Here is a 12,333-nt window from a genome sequence, read left to right as displayed (position 1 = left end):
GAGCATGTAATCAAATGTAGGCTGCGTACCTGTAGGGAGCGTAATATTCTTTTCAAGCCCTCATAGTCTTTGTTTGTAAGTGGCGTGAGGACCGTCATGGCGTCTTCTGTCGATTGACACTGCGGGCAGACGTACACGTCGATGTGATTAGCCTCGCTCTGTAGAATTCCGACGCAGCGCCCGTGATACCAGTTCTGGCAGCGGTCACAGCCGATGTAAAACCTGAAAGAGGCCAATTGGCGGAGAAAAAAAAAAAAAAAAAAAAAATCAGAGCTCGGTCACTCATATTGGATACAAGGGGTAAGAAACCGTACTGTGATTCGTCGTATGGTGTCCGACAGATGCAGTAGAGCTCCTCCTTGCTTCCTCCTTCATGGCCCCGTTTACAATCATTACACACAAAGTCCTCTAACTTCTTGGCTTCCTTCTCAGTGATGCCCACACATGCACCGTGGAACCAGTTGGAGCACAGGTCACACCCTATGTAAAACCTGAGGGCAAAGACATTTGTCTTTACACGACTGGACTTCCATCAACATGAGCTTTCCTCACTGCCTCTTCATTGAGGAGCACGTTGAGATGTACAACTTACTTGGACTCATCGTAGGGTGTTTTGCAGATACAGTACAGTTTGTTGTCCTTCTTGTGATCCTTTGAGGTAGAGGAGAGCTTTTTCTTCTTGTGTTTTAATGCAAAGGGGTATCTGTCCTTGTCTCTGTCCCTTTCTCTGCCCTTCTCCCTGTCCTGAAGTCGAGTATACTCTTGCTCTCGCATTCTCTCCTTCTCTCGATCACGGTCTCTGTCTTTTTCTCTATCTTTGTACCGATCCCGCTCTTTGTCCCGTTCCCGTTTCTTGTCATGATGCCGCTTCTTGTCCCTGTTTCTGTCTTTGTCTCGCTCCTCTTCTCGCTTACGTTTGTGCGATGAGGACGGGGGCTTTGCAGTGTGGGTTCTGTGAGAGGAATGTGTTGAGTGAGAGGGTTGAGATGAGTGTGAGGGGTGGGACGAGTGCGAGGAGTGAGAGGAGTGCGAGGAGTGAGAGGATGACTTGACAGTTGCAGCCGCAGCCTGGGCAATGGCAGTTCGGGCCTTCTCCTTTTCTTTCTGTAGCCTTGCAATGTCTTGCCTCAACTCCTCCTGAGTAACAAGAAATTCGTCATGACACGCAGAACTATGTCAGCAATTGTATTGAGAACTTGGGTTCCCTGTTATTTCCATTATTTAGTTTTACAAACAATGCAATATGGATAAAGTAGACATTGATAAAATATTAATGAAATGTACACAGGAAAGTCAGCTGTTCAGTCTCAATCTGTTCAGAGACACCTCCAAAACATACAAAGTAGAGAAATCCCTCGGTTATCACAGTTTACATTTCATGACCACCTCCGGAAGAGACAAAATCCACGAATTAGCAACCATATATTATAGTATTTTACATAAGGAATTTAAAGCTGTATGCATAATACCAATACAATATGCATGTGAGGTGCAGGTATTATTTTTGTCCAATGGATGGATGCGTGAGAATGATTGAGAAGCTCCCTGTTGACCAATCAGTGAGGGTCATTTTCTGAACTCCGCCCATGCTGCCCAAAGCCGCTATCCTTTACCCACGAACAATGAGAGTGCATGGTTTCTTTAAGCCTCTGAATTGCGAGTGTATAGTCCTGCTTATATCCGATTCGGAAATATGGTGCTTCGATGTGGCTGAGGAACCTGTACTGGAGACGAGAGCTATCCAAAGGAGATTACTGGGAGGATCTCTAGTGCGCTTTCCCTTCCCAAAGCGTAATTTAGACAAATGGAAATGACGGATTAAGACTCGTGGGCGACCTCACGACCAGCTGAACGTATCGAAGATAAATCAGTACAAAGCTGTTTGTTTCAAGGTAAGCTATTCAATTAGTCGGTGTAACATTTATAAAGGAAGGAAGAAGCTCTACCTGAGCCGGGCGAAAGACAGAGCTTCCAGCCCCACCTCGGCTCTGCTCTCAAGTGTTCTTATCCATGATTAAACATATCACGTGAATACAAATATTTTGGGCCTACATTTATGTGAACAGTACATACGTTCAGACCGATAGAGGACACCCATACTAGCATAATTTATGTAAATTAATGATCCACTATGAACGCAGATATCATATCGAATCCACATGTTTATGTCGCGTAAAAATGCAAACTTACACTGTTTTGCATGAACAATAGGCAGCAGAAAGGTTATCGCATTCGGTGTCTAACAGTTTATGAGGTGGTTGATTCTTTTGCAGGGATGTACGGCCAACACATTGCAAAAACTTTAACTGGCGTTCCCGTTTATGAAACCTTCACATTATGAATATATCCCTGATGAAAGTAATGCAGGCCTTTCTGTACACTCTTTGTCGATATTTCTGATACCATGGGCACAAGGGAAACAGAAATACTATGGAGAATTTGCTCTAATGAATCGCTCATAACATGCATCGGCCGCACTCCGTCCGCCAATTTGATCGGTAGCTTGGGGTGCATAACAACAGTATCTGAGTAGGCGTGGCTTAGGCGCCCTCGTCGTCACAGTCCTCAAATCCAACAGTACTGGATCTGTGTCTGAATGATCTTAACTTTAAAAGGTGGGGCAAAGCCTGTTGAGGGACATGGGAGTCAACCTCTTGATGCCTCCGCAGACGACAACACCCTCATTCCATCACGTGACCAACACAGTGGCCTACGCAGCACCTCTGCGTGGCTTTCCGCGCACACGTCAAAAAAAGCTGCAGCGAGGAGAAAGCTGGGGAGACTACCTCTTGTGACAGGTCCGTTTTAGTCACACGCTTTTAATGACGTACTCACCGTTCCTCAAGGCTCCACATACCACCTGTGTTGCCGCCTTCTTGATCGATTTTGCAGTATAATTAAAGATATAAGGTTATTTAAGTCCATTTGTTCAAGCATACACTATTCTACGGTGGCCATTGTTGTTGCTTTATTCCTTGCTACGCAAAGAAAAGTAAAAACAGCTATTGGAAATGACCAAAATGTGCTAAGGAAACTCCACCCTATGGCGTCCTAGCCAATACGCGCCATAGCGACACCTATACTTGGGTCCATATTGGGTGCATTGGGCAAAGCTGAATGCATGCTGACTGACCTGCACTTGAAGCTGAAGGTCCTTGTCCAGCAGCGCCCTCTTTTTTAGAATCTCTGCCTTCAATTGTTCTTTGTGCTTGTACAACAACGCCGTGAGCTTAGTGGCATTCTGCTTAGAGCGTTTCTGCTCCACCACCTCCTCCTTCTTTCTTTTCTTAGCCGCCTGCTTCTCGTCCTTCTCGATCTTATCAAGAATGTACTTCATCACCTGGTTGCACACAATCATTCTGGAGAAGGTAGACAAGACCAAATTATTGGTGTTCTTGGTTATGCAGTTTAGCAGTGGCTAGACAGTAAAAGGTACAATTATGTCATCTTTTTTTTTTAATCTACAATGAAGAATGCCACTACCACAGCTATCCACCGGGAAAAAAAATGAACACAGGAATGATGACGCTAAAGTCCCAAACCTCTGGTTCTCCTCTCGTTCAGCTGCAGCAAGAGTTTTCCTCTGTTTTAGCTGTTCCGCTGTAACACTCTGCTTCGTTGCCACCTGACAGCAACAGTAACCACAACATCAGTGCTGAAATGTGCAGCAAGAGAATGGTCACTATTTGATAGTCTTACCTGTTTAGGAAAGCCATCTCCTGGGCTCACTGGCAACTGATTTTGATCCTTTTGCTCCTTTTTATTCTCTTGAGGTTTCTTCTTCTTTGGTGGCGGAGGTTGTTGTTGCTGCAGATACTGCTGCTTCTGGGGTTGCTGCTGGTCTCTGTGTTGCGGCATCCTCTGCAGTTGGTCTTTCAGGCTTGTTGGTGCCTGTATGGTCACCATGTTCTGGATTTGGTGGGCTTGAATTTGACCCCCTGTCTGCTGAATCTGGATAGGCAGTTGCAGTTTGATTTGCTGAGGAACTGCACCACCTTGCTGCTGTGCCTGTGCTTGGATCTGAGCTTGTATCTGGGCTGCAACATGTGATGGAAGAGCTGACAACAGTTGGACTGGTTGTTGAAGTCCTGGAACAGTAATGAGCTGATGCCTAATTGGGGGTTGGACCTGAAGCTGAGTCTGAGCTTGAACATGAGTTTGGTTCGGAGATTGAAACTGAACTTGAACCTGCGCTTGCACCTGGGGTTGAGTTTGTACTTGAACCTGGGTTGGCGACTGTGCTTTGAATTGAGTTTGGGTTTGAATTGGACTTTTAACTGGGGAGTGACTTTGTACTTGAGGTTGTTGCGAAGCATGAGAAAGAGGGTGAATCTTGTTCTGTTGCTGAAATTGGACCTGAACCTGGGTCTGCATTTGAGGTCGGATTGGAGCCTGAGCCTGTTGCTGAGCCTGAGGTTGGGTTTGCACTTGTGTTTGAAGTGAACTTTGTACCTTTGACTGGTACTGGGGTTGAACCCTTGGTTGGTGTGGAACTTGAACCTGGGGCAAGGTTTGCTTTGGGGACTGAAATTGTACCTGGGGTTGAATTTGGGGAAGCTGGTGCACTTGGGGTTGTGATGGTTGCTGAGTTTGTGGCTGGAACTGAACTCTGATCTGGGGGTGAATTTGTGCTTGCGACTGGAGATGAGGTGGCGATTGAATGTGTTGCATTTGTTGGACTTGGCCACAAGGTTGGACCTGAATCTGTGCACAGATTTGGTTTGGAGGTCGAGACTGCACTTGATTGAAAGCTTGGGGCTGTCTAACTGTAGTCATTACAGAGGAGACGGGTAATGCCTTCATTTGAAGCTGCACAGCAGAGAGAGGAATTTGAGACACCTGCTGCACAGACACGACTGCAGGGTGTTGGACTTGAGATTGCAAGGAAAGAGATGCCTGAGGCAATGAGGATATGGGTGTGGAACCTGATGCCAGGGTACAAGCAGGAACTGCAGTTAGGGCAGGTGGATTGGGAATGGCTGCCTGTTGAACAGAATGGACTGGAATCTGGGCTTCACATGAAGCCGGTTTCAAAACCTGGGGCTGAGCTGCTTTCTGCTCTATAAGTGCTACAACAGGATAGGAAATAAAAAAAGGAGCACATTAATATAAGTTTTTGAAAGTCAAAAACAATCATAAAATGCAAATAGTGATGCCAAAAGGTTATAGGCTTATTACCTGGCACTGAAGGTGTTGTACATGTAGCTGTGACCGGCGTGACCACGGCGTTTGCCGCAGCAGCATTAAGAGGACGAGGAGCTACAGTTTGAATTTGGTTTTGTGCTTTAGCGGGGGACAGAACGCCAATTTGATTGGACAACACAGCGATGACAGCACCTGAGACAGGAGTGAGGGCTGATGTTGGAATGTGGACAGGGGAGGGGCCTGACGCAGAAATGCACTGCACTTGGGTAGAGTTAAATTGGACAGCAGTATTGCCTGAGAGAGGGACAAAAGCAGGGGCAGAAGAAGTAACATGCATCTGGACAGGAGCTGATGTGAAAGCTGAGGAGGTGGACAAAGTTTGTGCCTTGATCTGGGATTGGGGTGTAACTTGTCCTGCAAGAGCCACAGACGCTGCTGGTTGAGTTTGGTCTGATATTTGGGTTTTGATCACAGTTGTTTGCCCTGCATTGTGTTGTGAGGCAGGCACCGATTTTCCAACCTCTGATTGTACGGGGGAAGAGGCTGTTGAGGAAGATGAAACTAGTGTTTGTGACAAAGCCTGGACTGCAACAGGACATAATTGTGATGACTGTGCTGAAATGTGGGGTTGTACTGGCGGTTGTGGAACTTGGACTGTTGTAGGAACAGAGGTTGACACTTGGGGTTGTATAGGGACAGAGGGTGGTGTGGAACTCAAATGTGGACTAAACTGTGAAGAAATAGGTGGAATAGGTTGTGTTGAAGCAGGAATAGGGGGTGCCATTTGCGTCTGGGCCAAGGCTGAAGGAGTAGTCTGGACGGTGGACCTAGGTAGAGCAGGAGTTGATATCTGGGTTTGAGGCCTCTCTAATGCTGCAGGCTGTGCAGGCATAGCTGCAGTGGGTGCCGAAGTTGAAACTGGTAAAGATGGTGGCAAGGGTGTGAAGAGGAAGCGATGGACTTGGCCATTGGGCATAGCTGCCTGCATCAGTTGCTGACCGGGGGTAGGGGTAACCGTTACACCCTGTGGGACAATCTGCAGCTGGCCCTCAGTCTGGCCTTGTCCCTGAATCACCACCGTGAGACCTGGATTTCCTCCCTGAGAACAAAATATCAAACATTACAAATACAAAAATATATAGATTATAATATGTAAATATAACTCCTGTGGCATGCAAAAATAAAATAAAAAAGAAAATTCATTTTGGCCTCTTGTATTTGGAATTTTATTCTTTTAGCTCGTGACCATAGGTGAGGGTAGGAATGTTGATCAACCGGTAAATCGAGAGCTTCGCCTTTTGACTTGGCTCCTTCTTCACCACAATGGACTGATACAAAGTCACCATTCTACCTGTCGATCTCTCATTCCATTTTCCCCCCTCAATCGTCAACAACACCGCAAGATATTTAAAGACCTGGAGATTGCATGCAACCCTTTCCATAGGACCATGGTCTCAGATTTTGAGGTTGTAATATTCATCCTAATGCTTTCATACTCAATCCCGAACCACACTAGTGAGATCTGAGGAGCAGACCTTGACGAAGCCAACAGAACCACATCTGAAAAAGCAAAGCTACAATACTGAAGTCACAGACCCTGACCCTTCAATGCCTCAGCTGCAACTAGAAATTCTGTCCATAAAACAGTCTGGCACTAAGCCTTTTAGAGGTTGTGGTGGCCCTGTCAGAACCTGTACTGGTCCTGTATATTCAGGATTTTTTGTTTTAATGATTATTTTGTACTGAGCATCTTTATACTGTATGTAAGCCCTTTCAAAAATTATTAATAATATCTATAGCTAGGTGGTGACATGACAAAGTGGCGTAATGGCTCTGGGCCATCAATTCAATTCTCAAATAATTGACAAAGGGCAGTCTTTGTGGAGTCAAACTCTCACCGGAAAGTGCGGGCCAAACTTTGAAACTGGCGGTAGAGTGGGCTAATTTGGAACAATGTCCACACTGCATGAGAGACAGCACAACAGAGCGTTCCACATGGGTCCCATGGCAGCTAGAATATTGAAGGAATATTTGTTTGAAAAAGTTGTTTGTAAACCGATTAGTTGATGAACAGGGTTGTTTGTGAACCAAGGCTCACTGTAGACCCTTTTGAGTGTCTAAATAGACAAAAAAAAAAAAAAAAAAAAAAAAAAAGCAACTGGGTCCCTCACCTGAGCACTCTGGGTTAACTGCATGAGCTGTGCCATCGTGAGTTTGACTTGACCCTGCTGTGGTCTACCGGGCTGGGATGGAGCCACAGGGCGCTGCCCAAGCTCTGCACTTGTTGCGCAAGGGGACGGCACAGGAACTGCAGCTCTCTGACCTTCACTTGTCTGCACAGGAGTAGAGCCAGACACAGATGCAGATCCAACTGAGCCTTGGCCCATCTGGACCTGTTGGGAATGGCCTAGACAAGAGGAAAGCAGATTAAGGTATTAAGCCTGATGGCTAAATGTATTGAAAATTGAAATGACAAATTGAAAGAATACCTTGTGAAACCAACATTGGACTTGCTCCAAGTTGTGTTTGGCTTCCTGCTTTAATCAACTGATGCAAAAACAAGAGTAGTAATCACATTCAGTCTGATGCTGTGACTGAGGTAAGCCTGAACAAGGTTAAAGTTCTGAAACCAAAATACCTGTTGTTGTGTGGATGCAGCACAGTTGGAGGCTTTGAGATTGATATTGCCAGTTGTAGGATGGAGTGTACTGTATGTTCTAAGGTTTGCGGGTGGCCCAGAAGGGAATATGCTGGTACATTTCCGCTCATCTTTTAAAAGAAATAATGACACAAACGGAGGTGACAAAACACAGTGAGATATGAGAACACGCACAAGTAATAAGTTTCTTTAAAGTCACCTGTAAATACACAAGGACAACATAAATCAAATAGCCTCTCCAACATTTTTTGATATAAGATGATAAAGCCCAGTGATCCTAACAGACAGGATGTGGTTGTACTGAAAAAAATCATGTACAGTAGCGTTGCCACTGTCTAACTGAACTATGGCAACATTTTGTGGAAGTAATTTGACAGTGCATTTGTGATAGAACAAATTTGTCTTGTAGATTGATACAGGCATGAACCAAAATTATACTCAATATTCATCCATTCATTGATCATCTGAGCCACTTATCTTCACAAGGGTTGTGGGAGTCCTGGAACTCATTCCAGTGCTCCTCGGGAAGGAGGCAGGGTACACCCTGAACTGGTCGCCAGCCAATCGCTGGGCGCACAGAAACAAACAACCATTCACACTATGGGAAATTTACAGTCTCCAAATATTGCTTGTTTTTGGGAAGAAACTGTGGAAAAAACCCACACAGGCACGGGACAACATGCAAACTCCACACAGATGGGGCTGGGATATTTAACATCATGATCCATGATATCATTTTCTAATTAGTTTGGATGATGTGAAACGTGATGTTTAAGATGGTTAAGATGTTAAAGTTATACACTCTCTTGAAGTGAGAAAAAAAAACATTTTCTTGGTTGCATGTCAAGCTTCAGAGACTGAGAAGCCCAGTGAGGTTTATTAAATTTGACTATATGGTGAAGTTGGCATTCAACCACTAAAAATCTTCAAGAATAATACTAAGTAAATAAGTTTATTTTTATTTTTAATCAAGAAATAATGGCTTTAAGTATTTCTTATATTTGGTATGGATTGCATGTACATACAAGTTTACCTGTATTAGTACTGGTCTGACCCTGCCTGACCCAGGTGGCAAAAGACTGGTGGAAGTTCTTGTCTTGTTGCAGTGATACTGGAGAGCCCAGTTTGGAGGCCAAGACCATCTTGGTCCCTGATGTGACCTGACCTACTCTATGGCCTGTGGACACAGGCGTACTAACAGAACTTGAAGTACTGGAAGAGGTGGTGTTGGTAGTGGTGGTGGTGGTTGTTGTTGCTGTGGGAATGCCTTGTTGCTCAAAGCGTTTCTAAAAGGGCACAAAAATTAAACTTTACTACCAATCTGATCAAAGTCTTCTAAAGCCGTTCAAAAGGTGATTGCAGAACTGTGCTGTCTTCTAACCTGCTGGGCAGCCATCCTAGTTTGTTTAAGCTGATTCTCCAAATGTGCCTTGACATCCTCCACACTCTTCAGAGTACTGACTGTCTTGGATGAATCTTGACCCTGTGATTTTTCCTTCTCTAATCTGTAGGAGCAAGGAAAAGTGTAATTGGAGTACAAGCAACCCCCTAAAAAACAACCTCAGTTCCAACACGTCCAACCAAAAAAATGAAGTAAATAAATACTACTAATATTGCATTTATGGATCTGAATGTGTATGAATGAGAGCAAGGCATTGCAATTGCATGAATAATTCGGAATGCTTCAAAGAACAAAACAATAACAATTGAAAACATTTAACAGTGACATTCCAAAAAGGCACAATAACAGCTGTGTGATATGGGAACGCAGTCCTACCACAAGTCGTGTAAAAGGGATGGACGATATTTTGGTTGAGCATAGTCATCGCGATATCAGTGCATGCAATGGTCACATCAGTACTGTATAATGCAGTTAAATCAATTATTATTTTAAAACGAACCTGTATGGAGATTCTCAAAAGATCGTACACCTGTAGCATTTTCTAATTTTCACTTTAGAATTAAACTAGGTAGGCACACAGCGGCTACGTGAGTGAGTGAGGTGTGGTCAGATACACTGGGAAAATGTTAGTGAATCTGTTCTTTTGCAGTACAGTACATAATTGTAAAAATTGATTACTAGGAAAATTATTACTTGTATCAGAATGCTTTGGTTAAAACCCAAAGATAGCACTGACAATATGGAACTTAATTTGGTTTGTAATATAAGAATAAATCAATTATTTTATTAATTTCCTTTAGCCATTGTTTCTATCATACTGTGTTCCCCTAACTAGAACTTCTTCTTCACTAAATTCATCTGTCTTTTCATCCTTATATTCCAAAATTAAGACATTCCTCTCTATAGGGCACCTTAGCGTGGAGACCGAGACACCAGAGTATGTGCTGTGTGTGACTCACCCAAACATGTTCAATTGATGCCACATGACGAGAGCATCTCGCATTATTAGCTAATCGTATTGTTTGTCAAAACACGGCCGAATCTATTAAAGTCTATTGACTCCATCTAATGTGTTTATCACTGAAAAGTTACATTCTTTATCATTTTATCATCGCTCAAACCTAAATAAAACATTTTGTGAAACGGTTGCAGCCCCTAAATGGCAAGACAGACACCCAGGAAACATGCCACATTGTTGGTGGCTCCTCAGAGCTTCATCCAGAGAAGCATCGCTCTGGCCATGGTTTGTGCTTATGTCATTTTCCAGTCTTTCGAGTGAAAAGCAAAAATACACTTTGGGCAATTTTGGGCCCAAAAACATTCAGTGACTGAATTTTTGGTGTATCCCTTGGAAAGATTGCCGACACTCACTTTTCTGCAAACGCTCTAATCTCCCACAGTTCCAGATCCTCTTCAGGAATCCATGTCTCCACAGCAATAGGTCCAGTTGGCTTGGTGGACTCCTGTTTCTTGGGCCTCAAAGCACTTGATCGCAGCCCTTTCCTTTGTGGAGTTGGATTTTCTACTTATAGAAAATGGAAATAGTTAATCAAGGGTTGTGAAAACTGCAAAAATCTCTGGCCTTTCTTATGTCTGCTGCACACCAAGCGACACGGTCGAACACGATTGACGACTAACACCTGGCGATTGCCCTTGCACATACCAACTGGCTACCAAAAAAAAAAAAAAAAAACGAAAAAAAAACCCCGATGCCCCTTATTTTTCACATCAGGAAACAATGTTTTCATGCTACAGATATATTGTATTATTATCTATCCATCCATTTTCTCAACCGCATATCCTCACGAGGATCGTGGGAGTGCTGGAGCCTATCCCAGCTGTCAACGGGCAGGAGACAGAGTAGACCCTGAACTGGTTGCCAGCCAATCGCAGGGCATATGGAGACAAACATCCACACTCACAATCACACCTAGGGGCAATTTAGAGTATCCAATTAATGTTGTGTGTTTTTGGGATGTGGGAGGAAACCGGAGTACGTGGAGAAAACCCGTACAGGCACGGGGAGAACATGCAAACTCCACACAGGTGGGTCTTGGATCGAAACCAGGACTTCAGAACTGTGAGGCTAATGCTTTCCAGCCGAGCCAGCGTTACACCATATTATATTTTTTTTAATTTATGAGGCCCCATAGCTCAGTGGTTAGAGCATTGATTTGGTAAACCAGTGGTCGTAAGTTCGTATCTCACTGGGGTCTCTAATTCCCAAGAGGGGTTGCGTGAGGAAGGGCATCCAGCGTAAAGACTGTGCCAAACAAATATTAGCGTTCATCTGAAATGTCAAGCTGTGGCGACCCCTAACGGGACAAGCCGAAAGAAACTTACTCTATTTTTTTCATTTAACAACAAACAACACAAACGTCAAGGAAAAAACTGATTGCTATAGCTGCTGGAGCTATATTATAATACAAGGAGAGGAAAGCAATGAGAAATAAAACGAGACTGTGTGGCTATTTGAGAGGCTGTTTTTTATGCTTGCTCCATTGTCTGAATGCAATTGCCACACTTTTTGCAAGTAGTACATATGAAATTGCAGTATTGTTAATTATCATTGTTAAAAGAGCCTTGCCTTGATATTGAAGATGTGAGACTACCTTTTTATTTGGTGTTAAGAGATTTTGAATTATTAGTGCGCTTCAGACCTCCCAACAATCAATTGCAGCCGCAAACATTACAATGTCAGGACACCATTGATTTACATTAATTTCCTTGCAGTGGAAAAGGACAATAGATTAGGTGCAGACGTGTCGTGTGGTCACATTTTCCTCCTTTCTTTTCTGCCAGATCACTTTTTTTCTACAGGTCCTAATAAAGTGATTGTTGATAAGAAGAAACACATGATGACCATTGAAGTAAAAATCATAAAAAAAATAGCCGCTTGTTTAATCAACTTTATGAAAGAGTGCGAGCGTACCATTTCTACAATTTTTTCTGCAGTATACTGAGGCCATAAGAGACTGCAACACCAGCCAATGGGTGCGAAAAAAAACCTTAAAAACTGCCAAACTGTTATATGAAAAGATAAAAAAAAAACCTTATTGTTAGTGTGGTTGAAAGACAAGCGTAGCTCACAGTTGACTCAGTGAAAAAGAACGCAATCTGTGAGAAG

General features: G+C 43.7%; 1 protein-coding gene across 1 annotated transcript in view; it reads right to left on the bottom strand.

Moving 5' to 3' along the window:
* The window catches only part of bptf (bromodomain PHD finger transcription factor), a 29,901-nt gene that overhangs the window by 2,514 nt on the left and 15,054 nt on the right, over positions 1–12,333 (bottom strand). The window contains 15 exon segments of the mRNA XM_061845090.1: positions 30–222; positions 315–491; positions 593–939; positions 942–1,046; positions 1,048–1,137; positions 3,134–3,359; positions 3,543–3,625; positions 3,700–5,069; positions 5,179–6,244; positions 7,317–7,552; positions 7,635–7,692; positions 7,784–7,914; positions 8,838–9,090; positions 9,186–9,309; positions 10,578–10,728. Coding sequence (XP_061701074.1) covers positions 30–222; positions 315–491; positions 593–939; positions 942–1,046; positions 1,048–1,137; positions 3,134–3,359; positions 3,543–3,625; positions 3,700–5,069; positions 5,179–6,244; positions 7,317–7,552; positions 7,635–7,692; positions 7,784–7,914; positions 8,838–9,090; positions 9,186–9,309; positions 10,578–10,728 — 4,610 coding nt within the window.

This window comes from Syngnathoides biaculeatus, chromosome 16 (genome assembly GCF_019802595.1).
Source record: "Syngnathoides biaculeatus isolate LvHL_M chromosome 16, ASM1980259v1, whole genome shotgun sequence".
NCBI lineage: Eukaryota > Metazoa > Chordata > Actinopteri > Syngnathiformes > Syngnathidae > Syngnathoides > Syngnathoides biaculeatus.
The sequence above is the reverse complement of the archived record's forward strand: the minus strand, read 5'-3'. Positions and strand labels throughout refer to the sequence as shown.